A 21,237-nucleotide genomic window follows, 5' to 3' on the forward strand; every position below is an offset into this window, starting at 1 on the left:
GATAACAGTCCGGCCACGAGATAGATAGATTTGATAGATACATAGATTAGATAGATAGATCAATAGATGCAATAGATACATTTGATAGATACGATAGATAGATTTGATAGATAGATAGATTTGATAGATAGATAATTTCCCAGACAGAGAATTACAAGACGTGCGCCTGGGACCCATGGTAAGGTTCCCAGAGGCAGTTGCGGCGCCCGAGGCTCTGATTAGAACAGAGCACTCTGGAACGCATCTGCCCTCGGACGTCATCGGAACATTCTTTAGCTTTCTGTCTGTCGGCCAAATGTCCGTCTGCCAAATGTCCTTCTGCATTTTGTCAGAGCACCGTTTTGTGCACACACAGTGTGGTTCAGCCTGCTACTTCCGGTTTTCAATTATTTCATCCACCTAGATAAATATATGGACAAGGCAAAGTTGGCTTTTACAAAAACAAAAAAATATAAAACTCAAAGAACAAAATAATACAAACCAACCAACCAATGAAATGTAACAACGGCTTAGACGCCTGTATACTTAAGTCACATCATTTGGTTATACGTTTAACACATTTATAAAAATCTACGTATTCTAGAACTTCCAATAAATCAGTTTCCCTTGTTTATTAAAAAAAAAAGAAACTTTTTTTCCTGAGTTGCACAACCAAGTATAATGAAACTTAACAGAGGAGAAGCACAGTTGTAACAAGGCCCAATAATAGCAAAAAAATCATTAATATATATGGATTGCACAAAGTATGGCACATCATATATTTAAAGTTTATGCTTACAGTTTATACAGGTGTAGAAAAACTTGCATTAAGAAATGAAATGTATTCGTTTTATACGTCAAGATACCTAATAATTCATGGTATATTGAAGAAAAAACAATACATTTTCTTCAGTAAAGAATGTTCTTATATATATATATATATATATACATAAATATGTGTGTATATATATATATATAGAAACACACACATACACATATATGTGCATATATATATTTGTGTATATAGCATTTAGTGTTAGTAACATTGATGAAGAGAAAACATTTAAATTCCTCCAAGTTATTGCTAATATCAACTATGACATCCTTTCAAAAGAATCATGGGATTTGGATCCAGCAGACACATCAGCAATTTCCAATTAAGGTATTAAGGTAGGATAAAGCACAACCTGTGTGTTCTTTAACGTTTCCTCCAGTCATACTGCTGCATTAAGGTGCCCTTCCTGCTTAGCACTTGGTGAGAAGCGGCAAGGCATGGCTTTGTGTATATGCACAATTAGAAGCCAGGACATTTAAGTGCAAACGGAAAATTGCTTCCATCATGGGACAGATGATTATTATTATTTTTTTTTTTTAAACAAAACAGCATAATTAGTGTAAAGATGTGTTTTAAACACAGCTGCTGCAAATGTGCAGTTCCAGGGTTTTCTCCTAGTTCCAATGTCCAAAAGGCTATCTCACTATGTCCACCAACTGGAAAGAGGCACTTTCAAAAACGTATTTGTGTTGCATATGTTCCTCTACATAACTGGGAATTGGTTCAGTGCCTGTTTCAATTTCTCAGCAATCTGCAAAACACAAAAAGAGACATGTGAGTCAGGTTTTTACAGCCTGCAAACTATAGCTCAAATGACTGTGCTAGTTATTTTTTGGTGTAAGGAATCATTAAACCTGTCTCAGTCTGTGACTTTCGTTTTTATAAAGAATGATCACATGTAATGATTAAGAATTGTATGTAGAAATTAACATTATTTTGTAGGCTGCAATTTCATTTTTTTCCCCTGTAAGATATTTACTGATCCTGTTTAGAACGAGTATCTTATTATTTTATTAACTGTAAAACTGAATCTGTCATATTTGTCTATGTCTGAAAATCTATATGGCTAAAAAGTGTGAACAGCAACTGCCAAAATGCTGGAACACTAAGAGCCAGATTACGAGTGGAGCGCAAAATTGTGCTTCACTTGTAATAACAGCGCACGCAATTGAGAGCGTGCTTCCATAGATTCCAAAGAGAGCCTCGTTCTCATGCCGAGGGGGTAAATTGCACAGCAATGGGCAGCAAATGTAAAATATATATGTATATGAATTTATACATATATATATTTGTGTGTTTATTTGTGTATAGAGTAAACACATAGTCCCCATAGACCAGAACATAAAGACACCGCTTACTTTAACCCCTAAAAACTGCTTTGTGCAGTTATTTTAAAAGAAAATTAAAGATACTACTTTTTGCTTTTTTTAATGAAAATGGAAGCTATCGGGGGGGGTATTTATAAAATTAAAAAAGCTTGAGGTAGCATTAACCAGCCACTTGTAATGACTGGTTATTTGTTGCGCGATGTAAACGGGCAAATTTTAATTTAATAAATCCATTTGTAATTCTTTCATACACATGATCAAACCTTTTTGTATGCAATGTCCCTTTAAAGGGCCATAATACCCAAATGTTTAAACACTTGAAAGTGATGCAGCATAGCTGTAAAAAGCTGACTAGAAAATATCTCCTGAACATCTCTATGTAAAAAAGAAAGATATTTTACCTCAAAAGTTCCTCAGTAGCCACCTCCCATTGTAAAGGATTTCTAAGCAGCATATTAGTATGTCTGTCCCGGGACAACTGAAAGGATGAGCTTCGTGCACTCTCATATTATTTCACCAATCAGGTAAAGGAAGCTTACTATGAAATCTCATGAGAGTTAAGTCAAATCTCATGAGATCACAGTAAGAGTTCATGACCTCAGCACTGCTGATGCTGATTGGCTGCTGTTCATTTCTTCATTTTTTTTCCCTGCAGCTGGGAGCAGCTGAGTATAACTTTTTACACAGAACTTATTCTGCTGAGCTGAGGAAATTGTGAGGTAAAATATCTTTACATAGACCTTTTTTACATAGAGATGCTCAGGTGATATTTTCCTGTCAGCTTTTTACAGTTATACTGCATCAGTTTCAAGTGATTTAGCATATGAGTATTATGTCCCTTTAAGTATATTAAAAAGAGGCAAATAATCTTTATTTATCTTTTGTTCAGAAAAAACAGGGAAATACACATTTAGGAAATCTCAAGCATGTATATGCAGTAACATTTGTCTATATTGTTCAGAAAACAGTTACGTTTAAAAAGTCCAACAATAACAATTAATAAATAACATTAAAATGATAATATTATATGTAAGAAAAGTAACTCCCCTTTAAGAATATAAATAACAAAGCTGTAATACATATAAATATTGTCTTTTAGAATACATTAATTAAAAACATAAACTTTGTTAATGGACCTTTATTTGTTCCCATTTCTCACTGTTTAGTGTCACCCAGTGTTAAAATCTATTAGGAACAAAGTCATTTAAAATAGCAGGAAAACTTACTGTCTCATAAAACTGTATCTGCTGTTCCAAATATAGGCGAATCACACTATTGTAATCATAAATCCGATTAGAATGAAAGTGGTTCATTTCAGCTGCAAAAGAATGCGAGAGGGAGATTTAATGCTATTGCCAACTGAGAAAAACAAAAGAAAAAGCAGAATTGTTTTTCATAACTGCTTTAATAAACTTCTTGTGTAATCATAGAAACTAGGTTTATTTAAGCTTGTTCTGGGATCAAACCTGTTTAGAGAGAAATGTGTTGTATCCTATACAAGCTCCAAACCTCCTTGAAAGGTTTTTCTGACATTTTTCATTGATCTTTCTCTGCCTCTGCTAGTCCTAATTTTACAACTTGAGCTACTTGTTTTCACCTCTTTTGATTTATCTTAACCCTTTTTGGAACCCTCTTTGACAGCCAAAGGGTCTAAAAAAACTAAATTTATGCTTACCTGATACATTTCTTTCTTTCCGGATATGGTGAGTCCACGGCGTCCTCAATTACTGTTGGGAATATCACACCTGGCCAGCAGGAGAACGCAAAGAGCACCACAGCAAAGCTGTTAAGTATCCCTCCCCTTCCCACAATCCCCAGTCATTCGACCAAAGGAAAATGGAGAAAAGGAGAAACACAAGTTGTAGAGGTGTCTGAGGTTTAGTAAAAAAAACTGTCTTTAAAATACAGGGTGGGGCTGTGGACTCACCATATCCAGAAATAACATAATTTATGTAAGAACTTACCTGATAAATTCATTTCTTTCATATTAGCAAGAGTCCATGAGCTAGTGACGTATGGGATATACATTCCTACCAGGAGGGGCAAAGTTTCCCAAACCTCAAAATGCCTATAAATACACCCCTCACCACACCCACAATTCAGTTTAACGAATAGCCAAGAAGTGGGGTGATAAGAAAGCAGCGAAAGCATCAAAAATAAGGAATTGGAATAATTGTGCTTTATACAAAAAAAAAAAACATAACCACCACAAAAAGGGTGGGCCTCATGGACTCTTGCTAATATGAAAGAAATGAATTTATCAGGTAAGTTCTTACATAAATTATGTTTTCTTTCATGTAATTAGCAAGAGTCCATGAGCTAGTGACGTATGGGATAGCAGATACCCAAGATGTGGAACTTCCACGCAAGAGTCACTAGAGAGGGAGGGATAAAATAAAGACAGCCAATTCCGCTGAAAAATAATCCACAACCCAAATCAAAAAGTTTTAATCTTATAATGAAAAAAACTGAAATTATAAGCAGAAGAATCAAACTGAAACAGCTGCCTGAAGTACTTTACTACCAAAAACTGCTTCAGAAGAAGAAAAAACATCAAAATGGTAGAATTTAGTAAAAGTATGCAAAGAAGACCAAGTTGCTGCTTTGCAAATTTGATCAACAGAAGCTTCATTCCTAAAAGCCCAGGAAGTAGAAACTGACCTAGTAGAATGAGCCGTAATCCTTTGAGGCGGGGACTTACCCGACTCTACATAAGCATGATGAATCAAAGATTTTAACCAAGATGCCAAAGAAATGGCAGAAGCCTTCTGACCTTTCCTGGAACCAGAAAAGATAACAAATAGACTAGAAGTCTTTCTAAAACCTTTAGTAGCTTCAACATAATATTTCAAAGCTCTTACTACGTCCAAAGAATGTAAAGATCTCTCCAGAGAATTCTTAGGATTAGGACACAATGAAGGGACAACAATTTCTCTACTAATGTTGTTAGAATTCACAACCTTAGGTAAAAATTTAAATGAAGTCCGCAACACCGCCTTATCCTGATGAAAAATCAGAAAAGGAGATTCACAAGAAAGAGCAGATAACTCAGAAACTCTTCTAGCAGAAGAGATGGCCAAAAGGCACAACACTTTCCAAGAAAGTAATTTAATATCCAGAGAATGCATAGGTTCAAACGGAGAAGCCTGTAAAGCCCTCAGAACCAAATTAAGACTCCAAGGAGGAGAGATTGACTTAATGACAGGCTTGATACGAACCAAAGCCTGTACGAAACAATGAATATCAGGATGATTAGCAATCTTTCTGTGAAAAAGAACAGAAAGAGAAGAGATTTGACCTTTCAACGAGCTTGCAGACAAACCCTTATCCAAACCATCCTGAAGAAACTGTAAAATTCTAGGAATTCTAAAAGAATGCCAAGAGAATTTATGAGAAGAACACCAAGAAATGTAAGTCTTCCAGACTCGGTAATAAATCTTTCTAGACACAGATTTACGAGCCTGAATCATAGTATTAATCACTGAGTCAGAGAAACCTCTATGACTAAGAATCAAGCGTTCAATCTCCATACCTTCAAATTTAATGATTTGAGATCCTGATGGAAAAATGGGCCTTGAGATAGAAGGTCTGGCCTTAACGGAAGTGTCCAAGGTTGGCAACTTGCCATCCGAACGAGATCCGCATACCAAAACCTGTGAGGCCATGCTGGAGCCACCAGCAATACAAACGAACGTTCCATTAGAATTTTGGAAATCACTTTTGGAAGAAGAACTAGAGGCGGAAAGATATAAGCAGGTTGATAATTCCAAGGAAGCGACAACGCGTCCACTGCTTCCGCCTGAGGATCCCTGGATCTGGACAGATACCTGGGAAGTTTCTTGTTTAGATGAGAGGCCATCAGATCTATTTCTGGAAGTCCCCAGATTTGAACAATCTGAAGAAATACCTCTGGGTGAAGAGACCATTCGCCCGGATGTAACGTCTGGTGACTGAGATAATCCGCTTCCCAATTGTCTACACCTGGGATGTGAACCGCAGAAATTAGACAGGAGCTGGATTCCGCCCATACAAGTATCCGAGATACTTCTTTCATAGCCTGAGGACTGTGAGTCCTACCATGATGATTGACATACGCCACGATTGTGACATTGTCTGTCTGAAAACAAATAAACGATTCTCTCTTCAGAAGAGGCCAGAACTGAAGAGCTCTGAAAATCGCACGGAGTTCCAAAATGTTGATTGGTAATTTTGCCTCCTGAAATTCCCAAACCCCCTGCGCTGTCAGAGATCCCCATACAGCTCCCCAACCTGAAAGACTCGCATCTGTTGAGATCACAGTCCAGGTTGGACGAACAAAAGAGGCCCCTTGAATTAGACGATGGTGATTCAACCACCAAGTCAGAGAAGACCGAACATTGAGATTTAAGGATATTAATTGTGATATCTTTGTATAATCCCTGCACCACTGGTTCAGCATACAAAGCTGGAGAGGTCTCATGTGAAAACAAGCAAAAGGGATCGCGTCCGATGCAGCAGTCATGACACCTAGAATTTCCATGCACAAAGCTACCGAAGGGAATGATTGAGACTGAAGGTTTCGACAAGCTGAAACCAACTTCAGACGTCTCTTTTCTGTTAGAGACAAAGTCATGGACACTGAATCTATTTGAAAACCCAAAAAGGTTACCTTTGTCTGAGGAATCAAAGAACTCTTTGGTAAATTGATCCTCCAACCATGTCTTTGAAGAAACAACACAAGCTGATTCGTATGAGATTCTGCAGAATGTAAAGACTGAGCAAGTACCAAGATATCGTCCAAATAAGGAAATACTGCAATACCCTGCTCTCTCATTACAGAGAGAAGGGCACCGAGAACCTTTGAAAAGATCCTTGGAGCTGTTGCTAGGCCAAACAGAAGGGCAACAAACTGGTAATGCTTGTCTAGAAAAGAGAATCTCAGGAACTGATAGTGATCTGGATGAATTGGAATATGAAGATATGCATCCTGTAAGTCTATTGTAGACATATAATGCCCTTGCTGAACAAAAGGCAGAATAGTCCTTATAGTCGCCATTTTGAATGTTGGTATCCTTACATAACGATTCAATATTTTTAGATCCAGAACTGGTCTGAAGGAATTCTCCTTCTTTGGTACAATGAATAGATTTGAGTAAAACCCCAGACCCCGTTCCAGAACTGGAACTGGCACAATTACCCCAGCCAACTCTAGGTCTGAAACACATTTCAGAAACGCCTGAGCCTTCACTGGGTTTACTCGAATGCGTGAGAGAAAAAATCTTCTCACAGGCGGTCTTACCTTGAAACCTATTCTGTACCCTTGTGAAACAATGTTCTGAATCCAAAGACTGTGAATCGAATTGATCCAAATATCTTTGAAAAATCGTAACCTGCCCCCTACCAGCTGTGCTGGAATGAGGGCCGCATCTTCATGCGGATTTGGGAGCTGGTTTTGACTTTCTAAAAGGCTTGGATTTATTCCAGACTGGAGAAGGTTTCCAAACGGAAACCGTTCCTTTAGGGGAAGGGTCTGGCTTCTGTTCCTTATTCTGACGAAAGGAACGAAAACGATTAGCAGCCCTATATTTACCTTTAGATTTTTTGTCCTGAGGCAAAAAGGTTCCTTTCCCCCCAGTAACAGTTGAAATTATAGAATCCAACTGTGAACCAAATAATTTATTACCTTGGAAAGAAAGAGAAAGCAATGTTGACTTAGAAGTCATATCTGCATTCCAAGATTTAAGCCATAAAGCTCTTCTAGCTAAAATAGCTAAAGACATATACCTGACATCAATTCTAATGATATCAAAAATGGCATCACAAACAAAGTTATTAGCATGTTGAAGAAGTTTAACAATGCTATAAGCATTATGGTCTGACACTTGTTGCGCTAAAGCCTCCAACCAGAAAGTGGAAGCTGCAGCAACGTCAGCCAAAGAAATAGCAGGTCTAAGAAGATTACCTGAACATAAATAAGCTCTCCTTAGAAAGGATTCAAGCTTCCTATCTAAAGGATCCTTAAAGGAAGTACTATCCGCCGTAGGAATAGTAGTACGTTTAGCAAGAGTAGAGATAGCCCCATCAACTTTAGGAATTTGGTCCCAAAATTCTAATCTATCAGATGGCACAGGGTACAATTTCTTAAACCTTGGAGAAGGAGTAAATGAAGTACCGAGACTATTCCATTCCCTAGAAATTACTTCTGAAATAGCATCAGGAACTGGAAAAACTTCTGGAATAACTACATGAGGTTTAAAGACCGAATTTAAACGCTTAGTAGATTTAGTATCAAGAGGACTAGACTCCTCCATATCTAAAGCAATCAACACTTCTTTAAGTAAAGAACGAATAAACTCCATCTTAAATAAATATGACGATTTATCAGTGTCAATATCTGAGGCAGAATCTTCTGAACCAGATAGATCCTCATCAGAAACAGATAAGTCAGAATGATGTCAGTCACTTAAAAATTCATCTGAAATATGAGAAGTTTTAAAAGACCTTTTACATTTACTGGAAGGAGGAATAACAGACAGAGCCTTCCTAATAGAATTAGAAACAAATTCTTTTACATTAACAGGGACATCCTGAACATTAGATGTTGAAGGAAAAACAACAGGTAAAGGATTATTACTAATGGAGACATTATCAGCGTTAGAAAGTTTATCATGACAACTAACACAAACCACAGCCGGGGGAACAGTTACCAAAAGTTTACAACAAATGCACTTAACTTTGGTAGAACCAGCATCAGGCAGCGTCTTTCCAGAAGTAGATTCTGATCCAGGGTCAGGTTGTGACAACTTGCAATATGTAATAGAAAAAACAACATATAAAGCAAAATTATCAAATTCCTTAAATGACAGTTTCAGGAATGGGAAAAAATGCAAAATAAACCAGCCTCCAGCAACCAGAAGCAATGAAAAAGTGAGACTTAAATAATGTGAAAAGGTGGACCAAGTATGACGCCCACATTTTTTGGCGCCAAGTATGACGCCCACATTATTGGCGCCAAGTACAACGCCCATATTTTTTGGCGCCAAGTATGACGCCACATCCTCTGGCGCCGAAAACGCTGCCCCCACATTTTTTGGCGCAAAAAAACGTCAGTAACACACATGCGTCAAAAAATGACGCAACTACTAACAAACTTCCGGCGTCAACAATGGCGCCGGAAATGACAAAATTTTGCGCCAAGAATGACGCAATAAATTGAAGCATTTTCTGCCCCCGCGAGCCTAACAGCCCGCAAGGAAAAAAGTGAATTGAAAATTTTTAAGGTAAGAAAAAAATATTTATTCATATGCATTATCCCAAATAATGAAACTGACAGTCTGAATGAAGGAATACTGATTATCCTGAATCATGGCAAATATAAGTTTAAACACATATATTTAGAACTTTACATATAAAGTGCCCAACCATAGCTTAGAGTGTCATAAATAAAATAAGACTTACTTACCCTAAGACACTCATCTACATATAGTAGATAGCCAAACCAGTACTGAAACGAGAATCAGTAGAGGTAATGGTATATAAGAGTATATCGTCGATCTGAAAAGGGAGGTAGGAGAAGAAATCTCTACGACCGATAACAGAGAACCTATGAAATAGATCCCCTAGAGGAAGACGATTGTATTCAAATAGGCAATACTCTCTTCACATCCCTCTGGCATTCACTGCACTCTGAGAGGAAAACCGGGCTTCAGCCTGCTGCGAAGCGCATATCAACGTAGAATCTAGCACAAACTTACTTCACCACCTCCATGGGAGGCAAAGTTTGTAAAACTGAATTGTGGGTGTGGTGAGGGGTGTATTTATAGGCATTTTGAGGTTTGGGAAACTTTGCCCCTCCTGGTAGGAATGTATATCCCATACGTCACTAGCTCATGGACTCTTGCTAATTACATGAAAGAAAAAGAAATTTATCAGATAAGCATACATTTTGTTTTCTTTCCTAAGATATGGTGAGTCCACGGCATCCTCAATTACTGTTGGGAACCAATACCTAAGCTAGAGGACACAGATGATTAGGGAGGGACAAGACAGGTAACCTAAACAGAAGGCACCACTGCTTGAAGAACCTTTCTCCCAAAAGAAGCCTCAGCCAAGGCAAATTTATAATTTATAAAATTTGGAAAAAGTATGCAAAGAGGACCAAGTTGCAGCCTTGCAAATCTGTTCCACAGAAGCTTCATTCTTGAAAGCCCAAGAAGAAGAGACAGCTCTAGTGGAATGAGCTGTGATTCTTTCAGGAGGCTGCTGTCCAGCAGTCTCATATGCCAAACGAATAATACTTCTTAACCACAGAGAAAGAGAAGTAGCAATAGCTTTCTGACCTTTACGCTTCCCAGAAAAGCAAAAAACAATGCAGAAGACTGGCGAAAATCCTTAGTCGCCTGCAAATAGAATTTAAGAGCATGCACCACATCTAGGTTGTGCAATAGACGTTCCTTATGAAAAGAAGGATTAGGACAGAGGGAAGGAACAACAATTTCTTGATTAATATTTCTAACCTTAGGAAGAAACCCAAACTTAGTACGAAGAACTGCCTTATCTGCATGAAAAATGAGATAAGGCGAATCGCACTGCAAAGCTGAGAGTTCCGAAACTCTCCGAGCAGAAGAAATAGCAATAAGAAACAAAACCTTCCAAGAAAACAACATAATATCGAAGGACTGCATTGGCTCAAACAGAGTCTGTTGCAAAACTTTAAGTACGAGGTTAAGGCTCCAAGGTGAAGCAACAGACTTAAACTCAGGCCTGATTCTGACCAAGGCCTGACAAAAAGACTGCACATCCTGCTCATCCGGCACGTCCGCCAATCGCTTGAGCAGCAAAATAGATAGAGCAGAAATCTGACCCTTCAGAGTACTGACCGACAAACCTTTCTCCAGACCTTCCTGGAGAAAAGACAAAATTCTGGGAATTCTGACCCTACTCCAAGAGTAGCCCTTGGATTCACACCAATAAAGATATTTACACCATATCTTATGGTAAATCTTTCTAGTAACAGGCTTACAAACCTGAATCATGGTCTCAATGACCGGCTCAGAAAAACCACCCTTAGACAGAATTAAGTGTTCAATCTCCAAGCAGTCAGCTTCAGAGAAACAAGATTCGGATGAAGGAAGGGACCTTGAAGTAGAAGGTCCTTCCTCAGGGGTAGTCTCCACGGCGACAGAGACAACATTTCCACTAGATCTGCATACCAGATCCTGCAAGGCCAAGCCGGAGCTATTAAAATCACCGATGCTCGCTCCTGCTTGATACGAGCAATGACTCGTGGAAGGAGAGCAAACAGAGGAACTAAGTATGCCATCCTGAAGTTCCAAGGAACTGCCAGAGCATCTATCAGGAAGGCCTGAGGATCCCTTGACCACAAACCGTACTTTGGAAGCTTGGCGTTCTGTCAAGACGCCATCAGATCCAACACTGGTACCCCCCATTTGATGGTTAACCTGGAGAACACCTCCGGATGGACTCCCTGCCCTGCTGTATTGTTCTGACTTCCTGCTCCAACCCTTCCCCCCTCCCACCTCTATATACTTGCATTCTCTGCTCTTCGGCTCAGTCCCTTCTGGGTCTCCCTGCCCTGCTGTATTGTTCTGACTTCCTGCTCCAACCCTTTCCCCCTCCCACCTCTATATACTTGCATTCTCTGCTCTTCGGCTCAGTCCCTTCTGGGTCTCCCTGCCCTGCTGTATTGTTCTGACTTCCTGCTCCAACCATTTCCCCCTCCCACCTCTATATACTTGCATTCTCTGCTCTTCTGCTCAGTCCCTTCTGGGACTCCCTGCCCTGCTGTATTGTTCTGACTTCCTGCTCCAACCCTTCCCCCCTCCCACCTCTATATACTTGCATTCTCTGCTCTTCTGCTCAGTCCCTTCTGGGACTCCCTGCCCTGCTGTATTGTTCTGACTTCCTGCTCCAACCTTTCCCCCCTCCCACCTCTATATACTTGCAGCGTGCCGACGGTGCGCCAAAGGTAAGCCCGTCAGCGCCCGTCCGTGTCTGGACCGCATCCAGCACCACAAACCATGACCTCCGCACCCGCCACCGCTATAACACCAGCACCCTTCGCTCTCTAAACATCGGTAAATCATCAGCATGCCACCTCGCATCCCCGACGAACACCAGAGGACCATTCATCTGCCGCAACTGCTCTTTCACCGCCCTCCCGATCACAAACCTACCAAACATCCCTCACTCAAACAGCCGTGAGAACCTCAACTACATCCTCCTCAACACCCGCTCCATCCACAAGCACACCATCGAGATCTGGAACCTGCTCAACTCCACCTCCCCAGACGTCGCCTTCCTCACCGAAACCTGGCTCAACCCCACATCAGTGCCGGACATCGCCGTCGCCATCCCCGATGGCTATAAAATCTCCCACAAAGACCGCAGCAACCGACCTGGAGGAGGCATTGCCATCATCCACAAACACTCCATCCAAGTCACAACCACCTCCGATGATCACTCACCAGACTGTGAACATCTACACTTCAAAATCAAGGTTAACCACAACACCACACTCCGTGGCACCCTCATCTACAGACCTCCAGGACCACGTCCTGCCTTCTGTGACTCCATCACTGACCACCTTGCACCCCACGCCCTCGCCTCAAAGGACTACATCCTACTCTGCGACCTCAACTTCCATCTAGACAACCCCAATGACCACAACACCACCAACCTCCTGGAAAACCTTGGAACCACTGGACTGAAGCAACTTGTAAATGCCCCAACCCGCATAGCCGGACACACCCTCGACCCAATCTTCTCCGCAGGCAACCACATCTCAGTCAACTACATAACCAAACTTCACTGGACTGACCATCACTGCATACACTTCTCCTTCAACAAACCCACCACGCACCTCCGGCATCACCACCCGCCCCGCAGAAACTGGAACAACATCACCCAAGAACAACTGCACTCCACCCTGATCAAGTCCCCCCAAGTGACCTCCACTGACGCCAACTCCTCCGCCCACCACCTTCATCGCTGGATCACAGACTGCGTAAATACCCTTGCCCCCCTCAAGAAACCATCCAGCTGCCAGCCCACCAACAAGGCCAGCTGGTTCACCCCCACCCTCCAGGACTCCAAACGCCACTGCAGACGATTAGAGAGAACATGGTGATCCAGCAAGTCCCCCTCGGACAAATCGGCCTACAAAGAAGCCGTCACCACCTCATCAAAACCACAAAGAAAACCGCTATCCTAGACAGAATCCACACCAAAACCCACAACAGCAAGGAGCTGTTCACAGTCATCAAAGAATTCTCCAAACCCAACAGTGATACTAACGACATTCCACCCTCCCAGGACCTCTACGACAACATCGCTACTTACTTCCACAGCAAGATCATCAACATCTACGACAGCCTCGAGCTCCAGAACTCACCACCGACCCACCCACCCACCCACCCCCACCTCACCCAAACCCACCACCTGCCACCGTCTATGGACTACCTGGATCCCCTCACCACGGAGGACACACTCAGAATCGTGAAATCTATCCACTCTGGAGCACCCTCAGACCCATGCCCGCACCACATATTCAACAAAGCGGTTTTTACCCTCGCCCACGAACTCTGCCTCACCATAAACTGCTCCATCAAAACTGGTACCTTACCAGAAGACTGGAAGCATGCAGAGCTGAAACCCCTGCTGAAGAAACCCACAGCTGACCCCATAGATTCTAAAAACTACCGCCCCATCTCTCTACTCCCCTTTCCAGCCAAAGTAATCGAGAAGGCCATCAACGCACAACTTGTTGACCACATCGAGACCAACCACATCTTGGACCCCTCCCAATCCGGTTTCAGGAGCAATCACAGCACCGAGACCGCCCTCCTCGCCGCCACAGACGACATCCGTGCCCTGCTCGACCAAGGAGAGACTGCTAGATCTCTCACCCGCATTTGACACTGTAGCCCACAGCACCCTCCTCACGCGCCTACACGATGCCGGCATCCACAATAAGGCCCTGGAATGGATCACCTCCTTCCTCAGCGGCAGAACCCAGAAAGTCAGACTCCCACCATTCTCCTCCAATCCCACAGCAATCAGCTGCGGCGTACCCCAAGGTTCTTCTCTTAGCCCCACCCTCTTCAACATCTACATGGCCACCATCGTCCAACAACACAACCTCAACATCGTCTCCTACGCCGACGACACCCAGTTAATCATCTCACTCACCCAAGACCCTGCCACCGCCAAGAAAAACGTCCACGAAGGACTTACAGCAATCGCCACCTGGATGAACAACCACCGTCTCAAACTCAACACTGACAAGAACGAAATCCTCCTCCTCGGACCCACCAAATCTGCATGGGATGACTCCTGGTGGCCCACAGCCCTCGGACACCCTCCAACTCCAACACACCACGCACAAAATCTAGGCGTCATCCTCGACTCATCACTTTCCATGGACCGCCAAGTCAACGCCGTCTCTTCAACTTGTTTTCACATACTCCACCTAATGCGAAAAATCTTCAAGTAGATCCCCACCGAAACTAGAAAATCTGTCACACACGCCCTCGTCAGTAGTCGACTGGACTACAGCAATGCACTCTATGCCGGGTCCACCATCAAGCTCCAGAAATGACTCCAACGCATCCAGAACACCTCGGCCAGACTCATCCTCGACATCCCTCGCCAAATCCACATCACCGAACACCCAAGGAACCTACACTGGCTCCCCTTCAACAAGAGAATCACCTTCAAGCTCCCAACCCATGCATTCAAGGCCCTCCACAACATTGGTCCTGAATACATCAACCACCGTGTCAATTTCTACACCCCCTCCAGACATCTCCGCTCTGCCGACCAAGCACTCGCAGTCATCCCCCGCATCAAGAAAAAAACAGCTGGAGGAAAATCCTTCTCCTATATGGCAGCAAGGTAATGGAACTCCCTCCCGTTGCACCTCAGACAATCCACCTCCCTTACAAACTTCAGGAAGGACCTCAAGACCTGACTCTTCGACTGAATTGTCTTCCCTTAGCCCCCTCTCCCCCCCTCCCATAGCGCCTTGAGACCCTCACGGGTGATTAGTTTGCGCTTTACAAGTAACCAATAGATAGATAGTTCCCAATCCCTGGGATGAAAAATCTGTCTGCTCAGGAAATCCGCTTCCCAGTTTTCAACTCCTGGAATTTGGATGGCAGAAAGACAGTGAGTTTCTGCTCACTTAATGATCCGAGCCAACTCCTTCATGGCTAAGGAGCTCCGAGTTCCTCCCTGGTGGTTGATGTAAGCCACTGAGGTGATGTTGTCCGACTGAAACCTGATAAACTAAGAACAATTGGGCTAAGGCCAGCTGAGGCCAAGCCATCAAGGCATTAAAGATCGCTCTCAATTCCAATATGTTCATGGAAAGAGCAGATTCCTTCTGAGACCAAAGTCCATGCGCCTTCAACGAGTCCAAAACTGCTCCCCAGCCTATCAGGCTGGCATCCGTGGTCACAAACAATCACCCAGGAGGGTCTCTGAAAGCATTTCCCCTGAGACAGTTATTCCTGAGACAGCCACCACGGCAGAGAGTCTCTCGTTGACTGATCTAGAACTATCTTCTGAAACAGATCTGCATAACCCCCGTTCCATTGACTAAGCATACATTACTGTAGAGCCCTCAGATGTAATCGAGCAAAGGGATCTATGTCCATGGAAGTCACCATCAGACCAATTACCTCCATGCATTGGGCCACTGATGGCCGTAATACAGACTGTAGAGATAGGCAAGAGGAAAGAATCTTGGCTCTTCTGACTTCTGTCAAAAATATTTTCATTGATAGAGAATCTATAATGTTTCCTAAGAAGACCACCCTTGTAGCCGGAACAAGGGAACTCTTTTCCAAATTCACATTCCATCCGTGGGAAGAAAAGACAACAAGATCTCCGTGTGAGATTTTGCTAGTTGAAAAGATGGCGCCTTAACTAGAATGTCATCCAGATAAGGCGCCACTGCAATTCTACGAGACCGAATCATTGCCAAGAGAGCCCCCAGGACCTTTGAGAAAATTCTAGGAGCTGTGGCCAGGCCAAATGGAAGAACCACAGAGTGAAAGTATTTGTCCAGGAGGGCAAATCTCAGAAATTTGTGATGATCCCTGTGAATGGGAACATGTAGATACACGTCCTTCAGGTCTATGGTTGTCATGAACTGAACGGAAGAATGGAACGTACAGTTTCCATCTTGAAGGACGGCACTCTGAGAAACTTGTTTACACACTTTAGATCTAGAAAAGCTCTGAAAGTTCCATCTTTTTTGGGAACCACAAACAGATCGGAATATAACCCTAGACCCTGTTCCTGTACTGGGACTGGAACTATCACTCCCAGAAGGGAAAGATCCTGAACACATTTCAAAAATGCCTCTTTATCTAGTCTGCAGATAATCTTGAGCTGTGGAACCTGCCCCTAGGAGGAAATGTCTTGAATTCTAACTTGTAACCCTTGGATACTATGTCCACGGCCCACAGATCTGGGACATCTCGTATCAATGCTTGAGAGAACTGAGCAAGTCTGCACCCCACTTGATCTGATCCCGGATCGGGGGCAACCCCTTCATGCTGACTTAGACTCAGCTTCGGGTTTCTTAGATTGCTTCCCCTTATTCCAAGACTGACTGGGTTTCCAAGAAGGTTTGGACTGTTGCTGCTTGGCAGAGGAGGGGGAAGACTTACCTCTGAAGTTACGAAAGGAACGAAAATTACTCTGACATCCTTTCGACCTATTCTTCTTATCTTGTGGCAGAAAGGATTCTTTACCACCTGTGATATTGGAAATAATTTCTGTCAAACCCGGTCCAAACAAGGTCCTACCTTTATAAGGAATTGCCAAAAGCTTAGACTTAGATTAAACATCTGCTGACCAAGATTTCAGCCATAACGCTCTACGTGCGAAGAATCGTCAGTAATAAAGGAATTGGCTAACTTAAGTGCTTTAATCCTATCCTGGATCTCCTCCAAAGGAGTCTCTGCTTGAAGAGACTCAGACAATGAGTCAAACCAATAAGATGCCGCAATTGTCACGGTAGCGATACACACCGCAGGTTGCTATTGGAGACCTTGATGAATATACATCTTTTTCAAGTAAGCTTCCAGCTTCTTGTCCATTGGATCTTTGAAAGAGCAGCTATCCTCAATAGGAATAGTAGTTCTCTTAGCCAGAGTAGAAATAGCCCCTTCCACCTTGGGTACCGTCTGCCACGACTCCTTAATGGAGTCAGCCACTAGAAACATCTTTCTAAAAACCAGGGATGGGGAAAAATATATTCCTGGTCTCTCCCATTCCCGGGCAATAATTTCTGTAGCACAGTCGGGCACAGGAAACACCTCCACAGAGGAGGGAACTTCAAAGTATCTATTTAATTTGCTAGATTTCTTAGGGATGACAGTGACAGGAGTGTCGGAGTCGTCCAGGGTAGCTAAAACCTCCTTTAACAAAAACACGAAGGTGTTCAAGCTTAAATCTGAAGGATACAACTTCAGCATCAGAAGAAAGAATTACACTATCCGAAACTGAGATCTCAACCTCAGAAGCTACTGATGTATCTTCCTCTTCAGACTTATGAGAAAGAGCAACTTGGTTAGTCTGGACTGGATCAGAGACCTTATAATCGGAATCTTTAAGTTTCCTCTTGCGTCTTCCCTGAAGCATGGAAATGGCAGCTAATGCCTCAGATATTGCAGATGATACCTGGGCAGCAATTTCTGCATGCAAAAAAACTCCTCCAGGAGATTGTGAGGAACCGCAGGGCACTGCATGTGATGTTGTTAGGGCTTGGGACGTTTGAGGAGAAAGCTGTGGCATTGCCTGACCAGCATCAACCTGAGAGGATGGTGGCTAAGCAACACAAAGTCTATCTTTATACATTAATGTTCTTTCAAAAGAAGAAGAAAAAAGGGCAAAGGAGGTTCTACTTGGGTATCTAGGCAAAGCTTGCATTCAGCAGAAGGCACCAACGCCAAAACGTTTTCTTTTCCGTTTTTTAACACTGTTCCATTTAAGAACATTTGTTCCCAAAATAATTAAAGACTGTGAGACAGGGCTATGAAATAAAGTTTAAACTGCCCAATATTTGCGAGACAAATTAAATGCCAATACCTCCCTCTATTAAGCACCTCTACAGCTCAGCATAATTACTGAGGTGCCTAGCTGCCCCCTCTGCACTCCGGAATAACAAACAGATCTCTTCTCTGCACGCAGTAGCTCTGGATAATCTCTGCAGAGGGATAAGACGATTCACTATAAGCTGCGCCACAAGTGAGAATTGCACGCTTTTAGTCAGCAAAAAACGCTTTAGAGAAGGATCCGCCTCCAAACGTATGTCAGAGGCAGTCCCAGCGGCCATCAAACAAAATAACCATCGGAACTTTGGTTCGTCAAGAACATCAAATTCACCCATCTGTCTGCCTAAAACTGAGTCCCAGTGAAAGCACACAACCTACTGAGCCACCAGTGATTCCCTTTCCAAACTTTGTTGAAATTGAATCACTTCTATAAGTCACAGTGCCTGGTCCCTGCCATAATGAGTCCTGTTTGTTAATGCAGGAACATAGTCCCAATAAAGTGCAGTTTATTCTGTAATAGTGCAAATGTTTTTTTCCCATAAAAAAAACAGAAAATGGCACTTACCTGCACCTCTGGCTGCCCGGCAGGAGGACAGCTCACCCGGCGTGAGAGGAAGCCACTCCTCACAGAGACCTGTGAAAACAAGAAAGGACAGAGTAAACCTACTCTGGCTTTCTTTACAAGGGCATCAACCTGTTAGGAAATCGCAGTCAGGCCCACCCTACAAGTTCCTAACTGCTTGAAAGCTACCACTGCCCTACTGAAGAGACTAACGTGGAGTACAGCTAAACCCAATCTTGACAGGAGAGATCAGAGCAAACCTACTCTGGCTTTCAAAATAATAAAATCTTGATTGAAAATAAAATCTCTTACAGACACCAAACTTCACCTCCTCATTGCACTGAAGGCACAGAGAATGACTGGGGATTATGGGAAGGGGAGGGATACTTAACAGCTTTGCTGTTTTGCTCTTTGCCTCCGCCTGCTGTCCAGGAGTGATATTCCCAACAGTAATTGAGGACCCTGTGGACTCACCATATCTTAGGAAAGAAATCTTACCGACCCCCTTCCTTAAAATCTTTTTCTCCAGCCCTTGCATAACTATTAACGGGTACTTACCTTGCAGTGCGTATGACATAGTGCTTACTCGCTTCACCATGTTTACTTTGTCCTGCTGTGTAATTTTACTGGTCGCCACCAATTTGTCACCTTCTTTCACTTTGTCAATGGCTGCCTGGGTAAAAAGAAAAAAAGGACTTTGGTCTTGATTGCTAATAAAATTGCACTATTTTTAATCTTATGTCAAACCATTGACACACAATTATCTACCACCATATATAGAATTCAATTCATACAGTTGGGACGACTTGAAGATTTTTTTTTTACTATAAATGTGGTCAACATTTTGGAACAACCATTATATTTATATATATATATATATATATATATATATATATATATATATATATATATATATATATATATATATATATATATATATTGTATATACTGTGTGTATATATATATATATATATATTTATTATATATCCATTATATTTAGCGTTTAACGTGTAACTTAAACACTACACAATACATATACACATGCACAAATACATACACACGCACAAACACACACACACACACACATATATATATATATATATATATATATATATATATATATATATATATATTTACACACATACAAACATACACACGGTCAAATACATATACACACACACACAATCATCAATGAAAGTTTGCTGACAACACATACCATACTATTAATGATATCATTGATATTATAACATATTCTTTAAAAAAACAAATAATCTCAACATTTTTACATAGATCTTAATGCAATCACTTCATTTTCACTTTAAAATTCATATTTGATATTTTATATGAAGCACATTTTTTGAAGCAAATAAAAAAGGGCCACAGTAATGGAAAAATTACATATAACCCTAGCACTCAACAACTTTATTTTTTTTTTTTTTTTAATCGCCTGCCCCCTTCAAAGTGGTTAAACACATAGTTAAAGTACTGCTCAGGAGCAGCAGGAAAATGCTTGTCCCGAGTGGAAACTGCCACTGACACAATCAGTAGCAGTTGTATAGCTGAGTTGTGCAACTGCTTAATTAGAGAATGTGAATTTTCCACTATTATGGCCTATATATATATAAATAAATACCGTATATATATATATATATACATATATATATATACATATACATATACAGTATCTCACAAAAGTGAGAACACCCCTCACACTTTTGTAATTATTTTATTATATCTTTTCACGTGAAAACACTGAAGAAATGACACTTTGCTACAATGTAAAGTAGTGAGGGCACAGCCTGTATAACAGTGTCAATTTGCTGTCCCTCAAAATAACTCAAAACACAGCCATTAATGTCTAAACCGTTGGCAACAAAAGTGAGTACACCCCTAAGCAGAAATGTCCAAATTGGGCCCAATTAACCATTTTCTTCCCCGGTGTCATGTGACTTATTAGTGTTACAAGGTCTCAGGTGTGAATGGGGAGCAGTTGTGTTAAATTTGGTGTTATCGCTCTCACACTCTCTCATACTGGTCACTGGAAGTTTAACATGGCACCTCACGGCAAAGAACTCTCTGAGGATCGGAAAAAAAAGAATTGTTGCTCTACATAAAGATGGCCTAGGCTATAAGAAGATTGCCAAGACCCTGAAACTGAGCTGCAGCATGGTGGGCAAGACCATATAGCGGTTTCACAGGACAGGTTCCACTCAGAACAGGCCTCGCCATGGTTGAGTGCACATGCTCAGAATCATATCCAGAGCTTGTCTTTGGGAAATAGACGTATGAGTATGATTGATTGATAATAAATGGCTTCAACCAAACACTAACCATGAGTGAAAGAAAAGTTTTTGTGCTATCATTCATATTCTCTGAAAAATGGGCAAGAAATCATAAATTCTGCAAGGGTATGTAAAGTTATGAGAACAACTGTATATATATATATATATATATATATATATATAT

General features: G+C 41.7%; 1 protein-coding gene across 1 annotated transcript in view; it reads right to left on the reverse strand.

Moving 5' to 3' along the window:
* Nucleotides 1-586: 586 nt before the first annotated feature.
* Nucleotides 587-21,237, reverse strand: part of SNX9 (sorting nexin 9) — a 470,387-nt gene continuing 449,736 nt past the window's right edge. Inside the window, 3 exon segments of the mRNA XM_053710947.1 lie at nucleotides 587-1,565; nucleotides 3,369-3,460; nucleotides 19,330-19,444. Of these exon segments, the coding sequence (XP_053566922.1) occupies nucleotides 1,518-1,565; nucleotides 3,369-3,460; nucleotides 19,330-19,444 (255 nt within the window). The 3' untranslated portion in view covers nucleotides 587-1,517.

This window comes from Bombina bombina, chromosome 4 (genome assembly GCF_027579735.1).
Source record: "Bombina bombina isolate aBomBom1 chromosome 4, aBomBom1.pri, whole genome shotgun sequence".
Taxonomy (NCBI): Eukaryota; Metazoa; Chordata; class Amphibia; order Anura; family Bombinatoridae; genus Bombina; species Bombina bombina.